Consider the following 19,306-nt stretch of genomic DNA (forward strand, 5'->3'; position numbering starts at 1 on the left):
ACTCATCGACAGATGAAAAACACACACCGAAGACATTAGTATTAAACAAAGCACAGCCTCCATTCACCATCTCATTTCCTCACATGAACAGCAACCCTAGACTCGTCAACAAATAAACAAACGTACACTGATTTACGCACACTTGCACGAACACCCACCCCCCCAGGTCAAGGCCCTATGGGGGTCTGCACAGAAATAGGTCATTTGTCACACATGATGTCCCGGGGCAGGGGATGCATTATAGATGAGCCCAAACAGCATGTCTCAGTGAGCACTCACCACACAGCTAGACACAGGAGGGAGCAGCAGGAGGTGGGCAGTGAGGGATGAGAACTCCTCAGGAAGGGGATGTTGGGATGTTGTAAAGTAAGACAAAAATCACTGTGGCCCACGTTTCTGCTCATAAAGCAAAGACAAGAGATCATTCAGCAGAGCCTGATCAGAGCTACAACTGCACCTTTCTCAACTTTTCATTGAATAGACATGAATTAATTCAGGGGGTATCTAATTTGTTATTCTCATGTCTGCACCTGACCCTATAGCTGGCCATCTGCCTTGCATTTGAGAGGTCCAGAAATCATCCACCCATTAGTTGTATTATGGATTTAACGCTTTGTTTCTAGCCACAATTCACACCCAATTATTGCATATTTTGTGTCTTTTCCGCCCATTGCTTGAATTCTGTGATTGTCAGCCGAGAACGTGGGCTCTGAAAGTCCACGAATCTACACTCAAAATCGCTTTTATTTGCAAAGACAAAGGCCTGAGGAGTGAAGTTGTTTGCTATGGTTTCAAACCGGCCTAAATGGCGAATGAGAGAGAAAGGAAGGGGCTGTGCTGAGGAGGAAGTGAGTGCAAAGTATGGGGAATGAGAGAGACAAGTCTGCTGTCTTCTGCTGCACCCATCTGTTCTGAAAGTGCAGGTGGAGCCCTATTCACTCCGCTCTGCGTGTGTGTGTGAAGAGGGGGGCAGGAAGAAAGGAAGGGCAGCGAGAAAAAGGGAGTGGAGAGATGGAAGGGCATGGATGGAAGAGGGAGGGTGGGTGGGGAGGGGGGGACTCTTGGTGATCTCTCCTGAAGGGGATAATGGGAGAGGAGCGCATTGCAATGGCTGCCATGTAGTACCCTCCCTGCACAATTAGCCAATCAGCAGCGCGCTCTGCCAGCCAGGAGGATGCATAAAAGAAGAACATTGCAGCAGAGGCACAGAAGGAGTCTGCGAGAGGAGCAGGGAATTACACATAAAAACAGCAGAACCAGAACACCCTCCCCTGGACACACCCTGCTGAGGATCACTGCTTCTCTTTTTTTCTGTGCCATCGCCCACGCCACTCGGAGAGAACGCTCTCCCATCATCATCATTCAGTAGAAAACCCCTTTCTCCTCATTTTCATCCTATAGAGGACACCTACAATCTCAGAGGGCTGAGATTCCCTGGCGAAGATTGTATTTTTTTCCTTTTTTTCTTTTTTTTTCTTTTTCATTTGGACTGCTGACAGAACATAAGGGCCATATAATATAAAGGCCGAAGAGCACACAGAGACTCAGCATTCAGCTTCAAGACCAGTGCAAAGACGGACCTAGATTTCTTTCATTGTACGTCAAGAATGGTTACTGTACGTATGACTCTATTTCTCTTATATTTGTGAAGGGGAGGTTGTAGCAGCATGCCTACGTTGTATCTCAGTGCCTTTATGTTAGATTTGTTATGATCTGCAATGCATGTACACATGTGATGTAGCCATACACTGATTTATTTCATATCTTACTGATGTATCTGTACTGGAGACTAATATAAATGTAATTACAGCTCCGTGGCTATGTCCACATGCCAAAACATAGGAGAATTTAGGGATTAGTGTCCTCTGTTTTTGGTCAATATGCGATACCATATTATTATGATAGGACTAGCGATCGATAGAGGCAATTAGCAATCTCATACTGAGTGATGCGCCATGCCGGCTGCGCTCCAGCCTGCAGTCATCACCAGCGATGGATAAAGTCTTTATCCTGCCATTTTAGATAGCACAGCCTTTATGTTTATGTATCGCAGCCACACCGACTGCCAGCATGTCGCTGCTTTTTGGTTATATTTCCGAAATGATGCGGGAGTCAAGATGTAGGAATTCCGCAGGATTACAGTGATGGAGAGGCAGTAAAGCGATGAGGCGGCTCGGTTCAGTGGGGAGGAGGGGGGGAGGACTGGCTTTCTTTGCCTCGTACAGCACAAGGATGCTGGAGACGGGTTTCTGAGACAAAACACGATGCCTCGGAGGCTGAGGGCCCATCCAGCAAGGCAGAGGAAAAAAAAGGGTCGAGTCACTCCGGGAGGGGGAGGGGGAGGAGGGAAATTACGCATCCATCGGTTTGCATTGAATCAGACAAAGTCCAAATTCCTCAGGGTTCTCGTTGCGATGCAACCGAGTAAATGGGCTGGAAATCTCTGAGGCCGCGACAGTAAGGACGCGCACGGACATCTCCATTTTAAGCGCATTTTCTCCAATTGTACCAGATCGCATACGTACAAGATGGCCATGCTTGCATCGCGCTCGTCGGATAAAAGGAGATGTGAGCGCTGATAAATTAGCTCTGCTCTGAGCCGACGGCCGGATTGGGCGTGTCTCTTTGGACTGGAGCACCAAACGAGGGCCTTGAAGCCTCAAAAGGCCCACTCCGCTTTACCTCTTGACATGTATTACGCTTCACAACAGATAGTTCATCTAAGCAGACCAATTAAGACCAGACAGATTTACATGAAATTACAGAAGAGAGGGAATAAACAGGAAATCAGCAGCAGATTGCTGACTGCTGCTCGGTCCAACGAGCACGTGTTGTAAAAACCTGCTTATTAATGTGAAATATAAATAATCCATAAAGTATTTTAGCAGTTTAATTTTGGGAAAACTGCGGGATTATCACGTAGGATTGTAATTACATCCTCAGATGATAAAATGTCTGGCTGCTCAGTGTGTGACTGAATAGTGGGAATACAAAATATATTATTTAACGCATAGAAGGAGGTGATGTGAGAGGTGGAGTTGGTCCTTGAACTATTTTAAAATCTCATTTATTGAATAAAAAATAGTCAGAGTCTCGCTCGGAAATATTATGCTCATAAAATGGAGGTGGACAGCACGTTGTTTCACCATCTGTGCGGCTCGAACTGTCCACTTGACACGTTTCAGTGCCAATTTTAGTTTCTCTTTGTTGTACATTACCTATTGTCCCCTGCAGACCTAAACAGAAACCCACCGACGGAGGCTGTGGCTCCCCTCCACATGGTCCGCAGTCCTCCATGCCTGTACCGCAGTGGCAAGCAAATAAAAGCGTTGAGTCAGATAACCTATCCAAGGCACTTACACAATTCAAGGACAAGGGCAGCCGAGGCCCTCACTGTAAACCGGTCCGAGCAGTTGTTGGATGTCAGGTTAAAAACGCAGAATTAAATGTAAATCTTGTTGGCTGATAAAAGGCTAGAGGCCATTTTACAGTGTGTCCAAAATACAATCATTAAAAGGCGTCATGTTGTGTTACATTACTACAGTTAGGACGTGGCCTGTCTGACTTAGAAGAGGCGATAAATGCAATTTTGTTATGTAAGCGGCGATTTGGCTCCTGTTGCCAATAACTTCATGTAATTATCAGCAACAAATATGAAGCCTGTTGTGACAGAGACACTACTTTCTTTTACAAATATGGATCATTTAATCTCATTGCACATGGCACATAAAACTGATCTTCATAATTTTATGAGAGTTATGGAAAAAACATTATTTCTCCGACATTATTTATTCGTGTTAATAACAGACAACACATTTCGCTTTTTTAAATTAAAACCTCCACTAAATACAAGAGTAGTAATTCTGTTGGGGGGAATGAGCTGATAAATAAATCGGATTGCTGGTTTTTATTTGACCTATCATGGCGTTTTTGACTTGTGGCTGGCAACTGTAACAGTCATTGTTCCCGGAGAGTCCTGCAGCCCCTGGCCACGACACAAAGCGCCACTGTTTACATTAATATTCATAGTGCTGCCATAGCCTCTGCGAGGGAGACGAGGAGGAACGGGTGGCTCTTTTGTTTGGTCGTTTCAATACGTTTATTCAGCAAAAAGGCGCTCTGGTTCATGAATGCCTGCAGAGCTCACAAGTCTTGCTTTTTTTTTTTTTTTTTTTTTTTTTAAAGGGGGGGTTACTAAAAAAAAGGAAACGTAGAAATCGAGGGATTATATTTTGCATCTGACATATTTTAATAGCCGTTTTTTGTGATTTATTGATAAATTAGTCGAGGTAAAGCGTTTTTAAAGTCAACAAAATATAAAATGAAACGACTCGGTGGTGTTTTGCTGGTTTCAGGGGCCTCTGTGGCCTCAAATGAGACCGTCCGAAAGCCACTCCCTTTTTCAGCACGCTGGATAGCGCCCCGCATGCTACAAGGACTTGCAGGACAGATTTGTCTCCCCGAGCCTTTGACGTTGTCTGCTCCCATCTTATCAAAGCAGCACATACTCAGAGAGCTGAAATCTTTTAGAAATCTTTTATTCTTAGTCTGCGGAGCGGAGAATAGGATGGAGCCTCAGTGCATGGCTGACATGAGCTGTGACTCCTGTCGTCCTGTTGTTTTACAGCTGCCACCATGATCCCTTAAGCTGCAGAGAGTGTGGCTAATGCCCTTTGTTTGGGATAATCCTGTAATCTGTGTTATTTAGAAGGCTCATTTACACTTCAGCCTAGCATTCAGTTCTGATTCATGCCTTCCAGAAAGAAAAATCTTTATATAAGGCATCATAATGTGGACAGCAGACAAGGTTATATGTTTAAAGGATAAATCATTATCTTCATTGTGAAAGCTGTCAGTTGAAAATATCCAGGTGGATTTCGTATGTGTTCATCGTCATTGATTATTGGGTTTGTCCAGACAAAGACAACTAAAATACATATATTGCAGGCATACAGCCAGTGAATTTAAATCTACACTAAGCCTAAAATTCCCAAACACTTAATCGTTCTGCTGCGACTGCATGCCAAAGCAGAAACCGATGGTGACGTGTTATATCTCACATTCAGGGTGGATTTCTGGTGATTCAAAGTGCATTGTAACATGTAACATGACAAAATCTCACGTTATCAGTTAGAATGGGAAACAATTATTCTTCTGTACATTATAGCCTCCAGTGCTGTGCTGCATTTGGAGCAGAAATAAATTAGAAAAGCTGTTTTACAGGCATCAGAGAACACAGACTGCATTTACATTCAGTCATGTAATGCTTCTGTGTTTTGTAATTTAATTGTGTACAGTGTAGGTGGTACGTGTGCTTGGCAGTGGAGGCAGGGCTCTTGTTTGCGTGCAAGTCTGGGTTCATGTGTTTGGCAGAGGAGGCAGGGCTCTTGTTTGCGTGCAAGTCTGGGACCATGTGTGGGCGATGCTGATGCAGAACATTAAATATTAAGGGAGATCTCACAGAACCCCAAAATAGAAAAAAGCAGTGTGGGACACATATTGCAACCCTAACAACTGGAATCCTTGAGAGTCTTTTACAAGATTTGTATTAATGTGCCGTGTTTCTGTCCTTATCAGGTACTTAAACAGAAATATGTTTAGACAGTAACGTCCATGGCCATATTTACACCCAAGATGTGGTTACAAGGTTCCCCTGGAGAGAGCGGTTTTATTGTCTCCAGCAGTCGAAAATGTCTGGAGCCTATAGCTGGAGCAAATCTATACTGGGCGTATTGCGATTATTCATGCTACTGTAGGCTTTACTGCAACATCACAATGATTTATCGTGTTTTTACATCATAGTAATTGGGTTACTGCAATCCAAACTAGGCTATTTTGTTGTTGTTGTTGCGATATGAAATATGACTTCTCAAAGATGAAACAATCCTCTGTGTTTCTTATCTTTTCTTTTTGTTTCAAATTACTTCAAAGCACGCTGTTTCCCTCTATTTCTGCACGAAAATCTTAATCTTAGTTGCTGCTTGTGTCAGCCAATCTCAGTGCCCATCCCATACTCAGTGGGTCTGTGAATTATATAACTTCACACTGTTCACTGGGGATGTGTGTTCTGCCACGCTGAGGGTTATTTCAGTTGGCAAGTCAAATTTGCCCTAATATGTTTTTCCTTCAAAATGCTTTTGTCATATTTGGGACACATCCAGTGGCTCATATTTCTGTTCGTCAGATGCATCACATCGCACAAAAACGTACTAGGTTAATCTTATAATAAATACAACATAATGGCTTGATTCCACCTTTTTCTCTCAACACGTATGTGTGAATCACATCATAATTCATAATGGCACGAAAAAGAGAGTCAAAAGGCATTTGAGCCGTGCATCAAACTCTTGATGTGATTGCTATCTACGTTGCACTGCCTTTGTGCGCAGACGTGTGTCTGATGTATTTTATTTTTAGTCTGTCTTAACTTTGTCACTGTGCTCCTCTTCCCCTTGTCATTATCAATTTGACTTACTGATATTCCCTGCTTCTGCAAGCATGAAGGAAAAATGTCTGACCTGTATATGTGCTCCCAATAAGCACAGACTGCACCGCACGCTGGGCTTAAAGTAAGGAAGACATCCAGCCATTAGAAACAATGCAGTCTTTGAGGGGCTGTTACCTGGGCAACCTGAGTGGAGGTGAGGCTCAAAGCGAGACAGCAGGTTACAGAGACGAGGCAGAAAGGCAGGTTAGACAGACCCATTCGCAGACGAACGAAAAGGAGAGAACACATGAAATGTCACGAAGATTTGAAGGCACAAATTCATCCTTTTAGTAATATGATGATAACACAGACGCAGAGAACCTATAAATGAATTTAATATAATTAACAAATACTAAAATGAAATCATGCTCACCTCTCTTTTGGAATCAAAATTAAGCTGGTCATTTATTAGAGGAAGACAAAAAGCGAGATTGGCTAAATGCTAAATATTTCTGTCATAGTATTTCTCCATCAAGTGAGGAAATTCCCTGAATATAATTTTGAAATAATTCTCAAGGTTCTTTAATTAAGTGCCTTTGTTGCTTTGCACTGCACTGTAAGACCCCGAAAGCTTTAGAGGAGACTCATTTAGCTTTACTGACATTCAAAACACCCACGAGTTAGAGATCTGCAGCAGCTTGAACCTACAAACTGACATAACGATTTACATTTTGGCACTAATGGCACACTGCATTCAAACAGTTTATCTGAACACCTTAGACTTTTGTTTGTGCAAAGGGATAGTGAGCATCAGCACCTGCTGCACAAATACATGAATGGTAATGTGGAGGCTAATTTCAGCTGCATGAGACAACATGGAGAACTCAACTCAAAACATGCATATAATCAAATATGTACTCTAATGAAGTTTAGACATGAAAATGAGGCGTGTGAATGATGATCAATTTATGCATTATAAAATAAAAAGATGTCAAATTTAAATAGTTGATATTAAGCCTGAAGCTGTTGCATATTTTCAGTACATATCCCTTTTATATTAGATATTTTTTCTAATTAAAATACCAATCTGTGCTGCTACATAACATCAGCATCACTTTTAATAACGACACAGCAATTCATTTAACTCTGGATATTGTTTTCCTTTGTTAGCAATCCATGTAGATTTATAGAAATAATGATCCAGAGACAGAGAGTGAGGAAAGGGAAGTGGAGCAGGAAGTTTTGTTTCTGACCACACAGATGTTCCTTGAGAATCCCCTGTGGATTAAATTAAGCAACACGGTGTACTCCTGAGCAACACAGTAGACACAAACAGTACACTGTGCATTAACCCACACTCTTACTCTACTTACAAAAATAAATATCAGATTAACACAAAGAAACCTTAACAAAGTCAGAAGAACAAACGTTTAATCCCAACTTATTTTTCTACCAGACCGTGATACTCCTCAGCATCAAATCCATTTAACAATGTCACTCTCCCTTTTGTCCGTCATCTTATCCCCTTACTCGCCCAGCCTCACACACCACCATCACTATTATCCATCCCTGTGTAATGATGTAATGGTGTTTGACCCTGGAAGAGAGTGGGGGGAGGGGAGGAGTTAGGAAAAAGGACTGTGACATCTGCAGGACCAGAGGCAGGGAGCGAGAGAGAGAAGGAAAGATGGGGTGAACGTGGGGGAGGGGAGATGATAAATTACACTTTGTATCCATCTCCATTTTTGCAATGCTGATTCCTGACCTTTCCCTCTGACAGTGACAAAGTGGACAGCCTGTCCGTGTGGTTGAGTGTATAGCTCATATGTGTGCATGTATTATATGTTAACTATGAGCACATGCAGATTTATACAGCCACCTTTTGTGTCTCTTTGAGAATTATAAATCTAACTCCACCCTCTTCCTCAGCAGATAATCAGCACCATGGAAACCCAGGTGTCCAACGGTCCAAGCGGAACCAGTCTGCCTAATGGTCCAGTCATTAGCACCAATGGCTCCACAGACGACAGCAAAACCAACCTGATCGTCAACTATCTGCCTCAGAACATGACCCAGGAGGAGTTCAAAAGTTTGTTTGGTAGCATCGGAGAGATCGAGTCTTGCAAGCTAGTCAGAGACAAGATAACAGGTACAACACTGTCCATGACGGAAAAATATATTATAACAAGAACCTGTTTTGAGAATCACTGACACCACTACGGCTCTTTCTTTGTCACCAGGTCAGAGTTTGGGATATGGCTTTGTAAACTATGTGGATCCAAATGATGCAGATAAGGCCATCAACACACTCAATGGTCTGAAACTGCAGACTAAAACAATCAAGGTGAGCGGACCTCTCCTCTCTACAATAATCACGCTTCATTTTTTTTTTATTCTTGACAACGTGCTAGACAAAAAGAGAGGAAGTGGAAATTTTGTCAAGGGGGGGTTGTTGAGAGAGGTGGCGGCAGACGTGACAGAGGGAGGGGAGGAAAATGGGGAGGAGGAGGCAGAAGGGAGCGGTGGCTAGAACAAAGAGAGTATGAGAAAGGGTAAAAAGGGAAGGAGAGTGGAGGTCAGAAAGCAAGAGGCGGACAGCATGCAGAGGTTATTGTGATGGAAATGTAATTAGGAAGCCCGACTGTGGTGCACAAGGGTCAGTCCAGGTTACCCCATCTGCCTCCAATCTAGCCTAATTAGGGGGCTTCTTTGTCCCAAAATCAGATGAGGGAAAGAGGGGGCCATATTATTAAACACTACTTCCTCCCATCCCCCCCGACCTGATCAAAGTAGATCAAAGATTGAGACAAACTGCAGGATTGAGAAATCAAATCTCTGAGAGAGCAGAGCAGGTGATCATCCAACAGCTGTCCATGAATAGGGACGCTAATTCTGACTAATGACTGATCAAACAAGCTATATGCAGGAGTGCCAGATTTGGTTTGTTTGTGGAAGAACATATATAAATATATATATGTAGGCCTATGTAGATTTATTTATAATCTTATCTAACAGTTTGCACATGAGAAATTACTTCTTACCCACGGAGAAAGTGTTGACTGTCTTGGCAATCATTATGCTATGCTGTTAATCTTATGTTGTGACAACCATGAATGATTTTATGTAGAATCACTGACTAAAATTAACTTCTTTAAATTGTATTCTCAAACTTAAAAAAATAACTCCTCCGGTCAATACCATAGTTTTATCTTGCTGGTTTTTGGCTTCAATAGAGAGGGGTAAGGCGTTGAGGGAGGGGGCAGCAGTAGAAGGGTAGGGGGTAGCTCTGAGAGCAGAATGCCAATGACGGGATTAGAGGCCATATGGGCTTCAGGCACCATCTGTACTGTGGGAGCGACAGGGAGAGGGTTAATTATAGGGCAGCCTCTGCTCCCCGAACACAGCAACTCCCCCCTGACTCGTCCAGAACACCCTAATCACTGCACCACACAACCCTCCTGCTCATACAGTCTGTCTGTGTACACAATAGACACTGGTGCTTAGTACTGATGGATGAAATCAGAACACCTGTATTCATGTGACAGACAATATAAGAAGTCCTTTCAATTCACATCACAGGTTTCTCTGTGCCTTTGCAATAAGCACATTTTATTGCTACAAATATTTATACATTTCATGAACATATATATTTATGGGACAAACACATATGCATACAAACAGTGTGTGTGTACGTGTGCGGACAGTGTGTTTATAAGTTGTCAAGGATCCCGCAAGTCTTGTGATGCACTTACATTGTTTGCTGTTTGCCAGTGGAGCTGTTCTCCCCGAGAGGATAGAAACAAAGGAAGGAGGCAGGACAGGGAGGGCAGCTCGGCCTATCTCAGACAACACTCACTCTGTCTCTCCATCACACACAAACACAGCACTCCCAACAATGCACTGCACTGGATTATCTATCACACATGTGTTCGCTTGCACCCATAAACACAAAAACAAGAAAATGTGTGACTTTTATCTATTTATTTTACAATCAATCAGATATTTTCTCCGCAGTACCAGATGTAAAATGTTCTAAAAAGTAGACCAACAGAAAACCATAAGGGATATAAACACAGACGCACCAAAAATGGCCGTGCACTAATTAAGTCACCAGTGAATTCAGGAAAATACATCGACCAAGGCTGATGTTTTTCAGTGCAAAACAAAGCTGACACTTGGGCTTGTTAACTGATGATTGGTATCAGTTTGGGTAATGGTTACAGTCATCTCAGTGTGCCTGTGACAGCCTCATTGTGCCTGAGTGTGAGCTTAAAGGCACTGATTAAGTCGACACATAGCAAAAAGACAGTTGGGACTGTGGAGATGGTAAAATCAGTAGGAGTCAAAATGATGTTGTGTTGGGAACTTGTTGGGAAACTCAGACCAGTTACATCAGATCTTTCTAACATGTTATATCTTAAGATAAACTTGTGATTTTGGGGTAAATACATTTAATGTACATACTGATTTATCTAATGTTGATGTTATAGGTATCATATGCCCGGCCAAGCTCGGCATCTATTCGTGATGCCAACCTTTATGTGAGTGGTCTCCCGAAGACCATGAGCCAGAAGGACATGGAACAGCTGTTCTCCCAATATGGTCGTATCATTACATCCCGCATCCTAGTGGACCAAGTTACAGGTATAGCCTTATTTCACTCCTCATGCTGTCTGCAACATTTCTCTGAATGAAAACATGGTAGGCCGCCACTGTCCTTGATGCCAAGGTAGTAACATTGGTCTGTTTTCTTAATCGGAGCAGGCATATCACGAGGAGTGGGTTTCATCCGGTTTGACAAGCGAAACGAAGCAGAGGAGGCCATCAAAGGTCTGAATGGACAGAAGCCTTTGGGTGCTGCCGAACCCATCACTGTCAAGTTCGCCAACAACCCCAGCCAGAAGACAGGCCAGGCCTTACTGACTCAGCTGTACCAGACTGCTGCCCGCCGCTACACGGGGCCCCTGCACCACCAGACTCAGCGTTTCAGGTACTGAACCTTAACCAATGTCACACCACCTATGAGTTAATCAACAGATAGTCTGTAAAAAGCCACTGTTTCAAGACCAAATCACAGGTTGTCCTGCTGTATCTCACTATTTTACAATGGCAATTGTTTAAATGTGTCAATATTTCATTGTTTCAGTATGATATGGGATGTCGTTTTTGAGTCAACAGTCAAATTACAGTCTCTAAAATGTTTTTATACAAGCCTCAACGACACCAGAGATTAGCTAAGAGTAAATATACAAGAAAAATCAGATGACGTGGCACATGCTAAAAACAGTAATATGGTCTACTTTTATAAGGAAAACTGTGTAATCGAAAACATTTAAAAGCCAAAACAAATTTTCTGTCACTACTAACACAACTTATTTGTAAACTGTTACTTTAAGCAATATTATTGCTTTATAGTACAGAAGGAATAGGCAATATTTCTTGTCCCTCCTTCTCACTCTTTTTCTCTGACTTTCTTTTAAACTGCAGCATGATCCCTTCACTTGGAAAGGGTCCAGATCCAAATAACAGCTCAAAACCAATGTAAGAGACCAGATTTTTCCAAATACAATAAAAAATAAAGCTACATAAAAGAATACTACTGAATCTTTAATTTGTGCCTATACTACATAGGCATCATAAAGATTGAAACTGCCAGATGTTGGCCACATCTATACTTGGGTAATTTTGAAGGTTCAAAATTTCATGGTACCTCACAAACAATTGTAGATACCGTCTCAGGTTGGAATGCTCATTTAATAAGTATGGATATTTTTTTTTAACAAGAAGATGTAAAATGACCTATGATACAGGATTTGTTGATCGTATATTTAAACTATTAAAGGGGGATCTATTTAGGAGCTTAAACGACAGTGAACAATAAATACCAGCTGAGACGCATATTCACAGGACTATTTTAAACGGCATCAGTTTGAGGTTGGATGGTTTGGGACTGCGTTGCAGTGAAGGATGCCCTCTGGAGGCCAGCTGGTGAAGGAGCAACTTGTTAACTGAAAGCCCCCCTTCCTTGTAGATCTCATAACTAACTTCTGCATCCCCTTCATTCTCCCTCTTGCGTTGCAGACTCGACAATTTACTAAACGCCAGCTACGGAGTCAAGAGGTAAATGCCAAAGGTGTACTTTCAAAAGCATCCATGCCAAAATAAAACCTCAAACAAAGTGCCTGGAATACCACCTGCTGACTTCATCTCGAAATCAGATATAATGGCCATAATTTTTAATGCCCACTGCCCATTTAACCATGTTACAGAAGCAGCCCAGAAAACAAAATACTACCTGTAATTGCAATAGGCAATGGTGCAGCCTTCTAACAGCAGGGTATTCTGGCATGGCTTTGTTTAACCTTTTCGTTCTTTTGTTTTTAATTAATAGAAATAATTTCTATGTATTTATTTATGAACTAACATTGTCAGTTTCAGTTGCTTTAATGTCCCCTTTTTTCACCAGCATGGACATACCAGATTCCGTTTGCGTCTCCTCTGTTTGCTCCAGTTTGTGTATGATTTGATTCCAATTTGCTTTTCATCCCTCTCTAGGTTTCTGTGTTTTGTTCAATACTGTGATTTTCGTTGAACATTGTGATTCATGTGTTTAATTCTTCCAGAGGCTTTGGTCAGCAGAGAAAATGAGAAAATATGCACATTGTGTGGGTGTCTGTGTCTCAGGGCACACAGTGGCATTTTGTATGAAAGCAGGTAGTTTGGAGCCACTGTGGTGCCCACACATATTTATCTACTTACTGTACAGCAGAGGGGATGGAGATGGGGTCCCCCGACTCCATACCCGACTACAATCTTTATCATTTCTCACTGAGAAACATGCCCATAAGAAACAGTATAGAGCACTGAATGCTGTGTTGAACTTCAGAATGACACCCATGGTAGTTCTCCTACTCTCTTCCCCAGATTCTCCCCCATCACCATTGACAGCATGACCAGCCTGGCCGGCGTCAACCTTACCGGTCCAACTGGAGCCGGCTGGTGCATCTTTGTATACAACCTGTCCCCTGAGGCAGACGAGAGCGTTCTGTGGCAGCTCTTCGGGCCCTTCGGCGCCGTCACCAACGTCAAGGTCATCCGTGACTTCACCACCAACAAATGTAAGGGCTTTGGCTTTGTCACCATGACCAACTACGATGAGGCCGCCATGGCTATCGCTAGCCTTAACGGCTACCGCCTGGGCGACCGCGTGCTGCAGGTTTCCTTCAAGACCAGCAAGCAGCACAAGGCCTGAGAGAGAGAGGCTGTTGGCACCAGCTCCTTCGACCTGCAGGGAGAGCAACCTGAGCTCCCTGTGCCATCACTCTACATGGGCCTGGACTGAGTCTCTCTCTGACACATTCTCACACAAATTCATGATATATTATCACAAACACAGACATGCAGACACACAGACATGCACACACATAACCAAACATATCCATACACAAGTCAGAGTTTCAAACAAACACACTAGTGGAGTTTTTCTTTTCTCTTTACACAACATGCTAGTCCTTCCCTATATTTGCCTGGATTGAATTAGAAGGGGTACGTAGCTGGTTTGTTGGGTAGGGGCCAGAGCTATCTATTTAGGAGACAGTCTAACGAATGTGACAGAGAATGTGTACTGAGTGCTTTGATTGAATTCAGGCAAATAATGACAACTGATGAACAAAACGATCAAAAATTTAAATGAACGAATATGTGCAATTTACCCAAACTCTTACCCCACCATCTCTCCCATTATCTTGCTGGAGAGGATGTAGTCACTTTTTTACACTTGGGCATTTTGAATCAGCGATTTTTTTAGATCAAAGAAAATGAAATTAAAAAACAGTGTTCTCTTATATACGTCTATTAAAATATAACTATATATTCAATATTTAAGGTGGTTATAATAGCCGAGTATGTAAGCATTTTCTAGAAACTTTGACTACTGTTTCCTGACCTGCATTAGATGGTGCCTAGCGTGAAGGCAGTTTCTCTACCCTGTGTGAGCTTGATAGCTCAGACCCACTCAGATTTAGGCAAACCAATGAATACTGGTCACAGAAAAGAGTAGTCGGAAGGCCATCAGAATCACTCTTTCCCTCACAGTCTCACACCAAACAACACAATAGTACACTTATGTATCACAGAAACACAGTTCAATAACTAGAAGATATATAAATATTTAGTCCACAAAAACAGAAAAAAGTTCCTGTATTTCTTCTAATTTCTCACAAGCAGACTGTCTGTGAACTTAGAGCAGAGTGGCAGTGCTCCCATGGTGACAGCGTTCATTAGTAATTCTCTGGTGGGCGAGAGCAAGTGCGAGGGGAAAACCGTTTCACCATAACACAGCCACATCAAAGGAAAATACCGGTGTTTTTTCACTTTTTGCATCATTTTTCCATTGCACCTGTATTTCACACTATCCAAACAGGCCATTTTACTTTGCATGGCTTTGTCTGCCATGATTTGGTGTGATATCCCTTTAACTGATCTGGTGTCAAGAGGTAAAAAGAAAGACGGACAATTCATACTGCTCTTGCTGACGTGCTTTGATTATGAATGTTACCGGTAATGTCTTCAGATTCAGTGAGATAAAAACAAGCGGGGAATTTGACAGCTTGAATATGACTACGATCCAAGCAGCTGCAAAAAGTAACTCTGAAGACAACGTAAAACAACAAACCCGAGGGAATAAACAATGGTCAAGGGAGGTCTGTAGAGAAATAACACAGATGAGCAAAAACTCAAGAGCACCGGTATTATTCTTAAGTCTAGTGCACAGATAGAAGCTTCCAGAGTAAATGAGGTCTGAGTTTTACTACACATGAGCTCTAGACTAACAACATGTATAGAGCAGATTAAGAGGGCTGCAGTTTCAAATGACTGAACATTTAAAATTGACTTAGAGTCAGTCACATGTGTGAGCAATGATATCTGGCAATGTTAAAATTATCACTGATCCTTTGAGGAGAAAGATTACCAGTTCCTACAGCTTTGCCAAATGCTACTCAGTTTTATTTAAAACCCCTCTATTCTCTTAAAAGCTTCCCAGAAACTTTGAACTCCTGCCCTCTCAAAAGATGACTGTACAACATCAAGCCTGAAAATAAGTGTCATAATTATACTTCTGTTCACAACAGAAAGGAATTTATTTATTTGCTTCAGATCTGTTTGGCACTATCACAAAAATAGCATTTCTCAAAATATCCCCAACCCAATTGCATGGAAATTATTTATGGCACCCTTGATGAAACATTAAGGCCAACCTGTCTAGTTGAAATGTCTGTTTCAGAACAGACTTAAGATTTACCGTGGGGAGAGCTAATGTCTTTCAATATCAAGACATTTGCACATGATTATAGATTAAATAAGGTCAAGTATATTCAAGACATTTTTGCTTTTGCTTTTCTAAATGACGCTGTGTTAGCCAAAGAGGACGATCTCTTTGAAAGGATTACATTAAAGATAAATCTATTTTTATACATACAAAGGAACAAGACCTTGTGCTGAATTTTTACAGATTCTTAAGCTTGGAAAAATTGGGACATCGCATGGCTTTATTTTAAACCCTCTGATCTTTGCAGAGCAAGGGGGAATAAGCATGCGGTGTATGGGTGGGGATTTAGGGAGGGGGCGAAGGAACATTGTATCTCGTACAAACTTAACCGTTGAACCATATCAGAACAATTGAAACAAACTTAACAAAAACAAATTCGATGTAAAAAAAAAGTGAAATTAAACAGTTTGGGGTATAACCTGACAGACACATCTATACTTTTGAGTGCTTAGACACACTCGCATCTCGTGTCCTGAAGTTGTGTACAGTGTTGCCTAATGATGGTGCAGTGAAGTGAAGTTCTTTGACTTGAGAATCCCAGACAAAGTTGCAGTGAGACCGGCTCATTGCCCAGCTGAAAACTGAATAGCTGCTTGCAAAAAAAAACAAGGTAAAACGCAGATTCAAACAGTGACGCAGATTCATAATGAACACTGAGCATGATTCTTTATGATTAGATAGATTTGATTTTTGCCAAAGAATTGCTTTGCAAGTCAGTACCAAGAAGGATAAATTAAGACTAACTATATTATTCCCTGAGTAATTGCTGTACAAATCTATGTTATTTATTGAATAAGGACCCTCTACAATTTCAGTTATCATTACTTTTAAATATCTAAGTTGCGCATATCAGTTTGCATTTGTAAATCCTAAAACCATTCAACCAAATGCTAAAATGAAACAGGTGCAAGGAATCCCATTTGCACACATTTCATGAGACACCGAATGATAAAAAAGGCATATCAAAAATAAATTATGACGAATCCGTTCACCTCTTGACAAAGGAAAAATTGTATGCATCCATATAATGTATTTCCCCCAACATTTATACCATCTGCTTTGTCTTGTGACCAATTTAATCCTTTAAAACTGTTAACATTGCACCACTTACTCTGGCATCTTTCGATCTGACTCATACTGTTTCATCCCCCGAAAATACTCTGAATGATTGTTGCTTTTTTGTGTCCCAAGCCGACCACATAAAGAGACTAATCTAGCCATTTCGGGTCGAGCAATTTGCAAGAGATAGCACCGTAGGACTGAGCACTTGGTGAGAACAGTGATAGACGTTAGGAACAACCGAGATAACAGGCCACGTTGAACTGCAGCTGGAGTTGTTTACCCAGCCATGTCCAATGTAGTACAGTCAACCCACAAACCAAACCCCACAGCCCGAAATGACCTTTCATACACTGTCTATACAAAGACCTACATCTACAGTAGAGAGCCAAGGACCATGGCAGGAAACAGTACTACACTGCTTGAGCAACAACAATAATCATTTAAAAAGACAAAAAAACTTTCCTATGGAACAGTAAGTGCAATGTGCTTTGTTTTTATATTGACTGAGAACAAATGATATATATTTTTTAAAAAAGAAATTAAACGTCACACTGAAAAGGTTTGCGGAATAGTGAAAGGAGCAAAAAGTTCAGACAACAACTTTAAAATGAACAGACTCATTAAGAAAATCAAACAAGCAATGAGAGCTCTGATCTATAAATTTCCATAATCACCTCCTCAGCCCCTAATTTGTGCTCTGACCATGCAAGCTCAAACAAACTGCATATTTGGCTGACTTAATAGAGCAATTCTCGATGACCTTGAAAGGAATACTGTCTAATATATCATCAGTTTTAGCCCATGTCAATTTCAAATATCATTTTTTACTGTAATTTATTGATTTCATTTACATATCAAGACTCACTTGTTAAATGAGCGTATTTGTGTTGTTGATGTTGCCATAGAGAACACACATGGGTCAAAGATTTTGTTTGGTTGCATTGATTGGGTACAATTTATTTTTCTTCCATTATTTAATTAGTTGCAGTTTTTACAGTGTATGCAGATTTTAGACTTAGTTAGATTTTTTTATTTCAATCAAACTGTGTTCAATTGTGTTTGTAAAAGTCTGTGGTAGCTTTTGTTGCAACATAAAATAATTTAAACAGAAAAAATTCAAAATAGCGCCAACAAACTTGTATTATTTGGGCGACTTTAAGCTTGTAGTTTTAACTTATTGTTAACTTAAAAACTATTTATTATGATTATTATTATTGCCTCGTATAAAGTATGTTTTGTGTATATTTATGGTTTATTTCATTATATTTGCAAGTTTAAAAGATTTTAAGTTTGCCAAAATTGTGGTTACACCATTTCGTTTCTTAAAAGGGGGACAAATAGAAAAACAGCTTTAGAAGTACGATTTGGAAACGTTCTCCATAGTCAAAGAATGCACTGCTATATTTAACTAATTGAAGTGTATAAACATACATGCTGTGTGCTAGATGTTATGCCTTTACTGCCTGTGTTCTGTTTGTCTTGTTAAATGAAAATCTTTTAATTATTTAATCTAATCACAGTCTTGTTTTTTCAACCACTCTGTGAACCCCTGAGACATGGGACAGCCCCTGTAGTGAGGCTTCGGCCCATTTGAGGGTCCAGCAAATAGCCAGGAACAGAGGGGATGTCCTAGGTTTGATATGCTCTCAAGATGCTTTCCTGTTAATGCTGATGGGTTGATCTATAAAAATGATATTAAAGGGTTCTGTTACCGTAAAAGCATTGCAATACTGAAATCATCTGTATCAATTTCAATATCAATTTGTGCTTTTGGAAACCCAGCCAAGAGCTCCGTCAAAATACAGACGAGCTCATTAAAGCTGCAGGAAGGTTTTCTTGGGAGTCTCTAGGGTAGTAAAGGGGTGAGTGGTCCTTCTGTTTCTCAACCAACTGTATTTTGTGTCTATTTATTTAGAAGAGGGGACGCAGTAACTTAGTGATGTTTTTCTTACATTTTCCTGGAATGGTAGAACAAATCAAAAGGTGAAAATGATCAAAACAGTTCTGCTGACACCAATGTCAGCGGGAGAAACACAAAATCTCATACTTCCAAACATGACCAAATGAACAATGTCAAAATTTAACAAAGAAAAAAAAAACCTTTCAGTTTAGTCTAGGATATTTATTACTGGGATTTCAGCTGAAGACGCTTGAAGACTTTTTCATGGAATTGTTTAATTATTTGTACTTTACATGCCAGAAAAAAATAAAATAAAAGTTACAAATATTGAGTGACCCAATTTTTATTGACTGACAAATCTAACGAAATATTAAAATGATGTCGTTTTCAACACCATGTATTCACATTTTGTTTGCCTTCACAAAGATTTGACCTTCTTTCAATACCAACATGCTTCCTTATGAATTTTTATATCAATAAAATGAATGCAGACTAAGTACTATGCAAAACGGTTTGACAGTATGAAAGGAAAAATGGAAAAATGTATTACTGTTTCTACTCTGATCTTCCTAATATTGTATTTACTACT

General features: G+C 40.8%; 1 protein-coding gene across 11 annotated transcripts; it reads left to right on the forward strand.

Moving 5' to 3' along the window:
- The first annotated feature begins 1,126 nt into the window (after positions 1-1,126).
- Positions 1,127-19,048, forward strand: elavl3 (ELAV like neuron-specific RNA binding protein 3). Of its 11 annotated transcripts, none has more exons than XM_084371425.1 (8): positions 1,128-1,616; positions 8,357-8,576; positions 8,668-8,771; positions 10,918-11,071; positions 11,189-11,417; positions 11,915-11,968; positions 12,509-12,547; positions 13,352-19,048. In XM_084371425.1, the coding sequence occupies exons 1-8, from the start codon at positions 1,608-1,610 to the stop codon at positions 13,677-13,679; spliced, it is 1,137 nt and encodes a 378-aa protein (XP_084227551.1). In that variant the 5' UTR covers positions 1,128-1,607; the 3' UTR covers positions 13,680-19,048. The 11 variants fall into 11 exon arrangements, with proteins under 11 accessions (XP_084227553.1, XP_084227555.1, XP_084227551.1 ...); XM_084371424.1 differs by having other exon boundaries at positions 11,192-11,417; positions 13,331-19,048; XM_084371421.1 differs by having other exon boundaries at positions 1,129-1,616; positions 13,331-19,048.
- The last annotated feature ends 258 nt before the right edge of the window (positions 19,049-19,306 follow it).

Source organism: Pagrus pagrus, assembly GCF_965226575.1.
Source record: "Pagrus pagrus genome assembly, chromosome: 13".
Classification (NCBI taxonomy): domain Eukaryota; kingdom Metazoa; phylum Chordata; class Actinopteri; order Spariformes; family Sparidae; genus Pagrus; species Pagrus pagrus.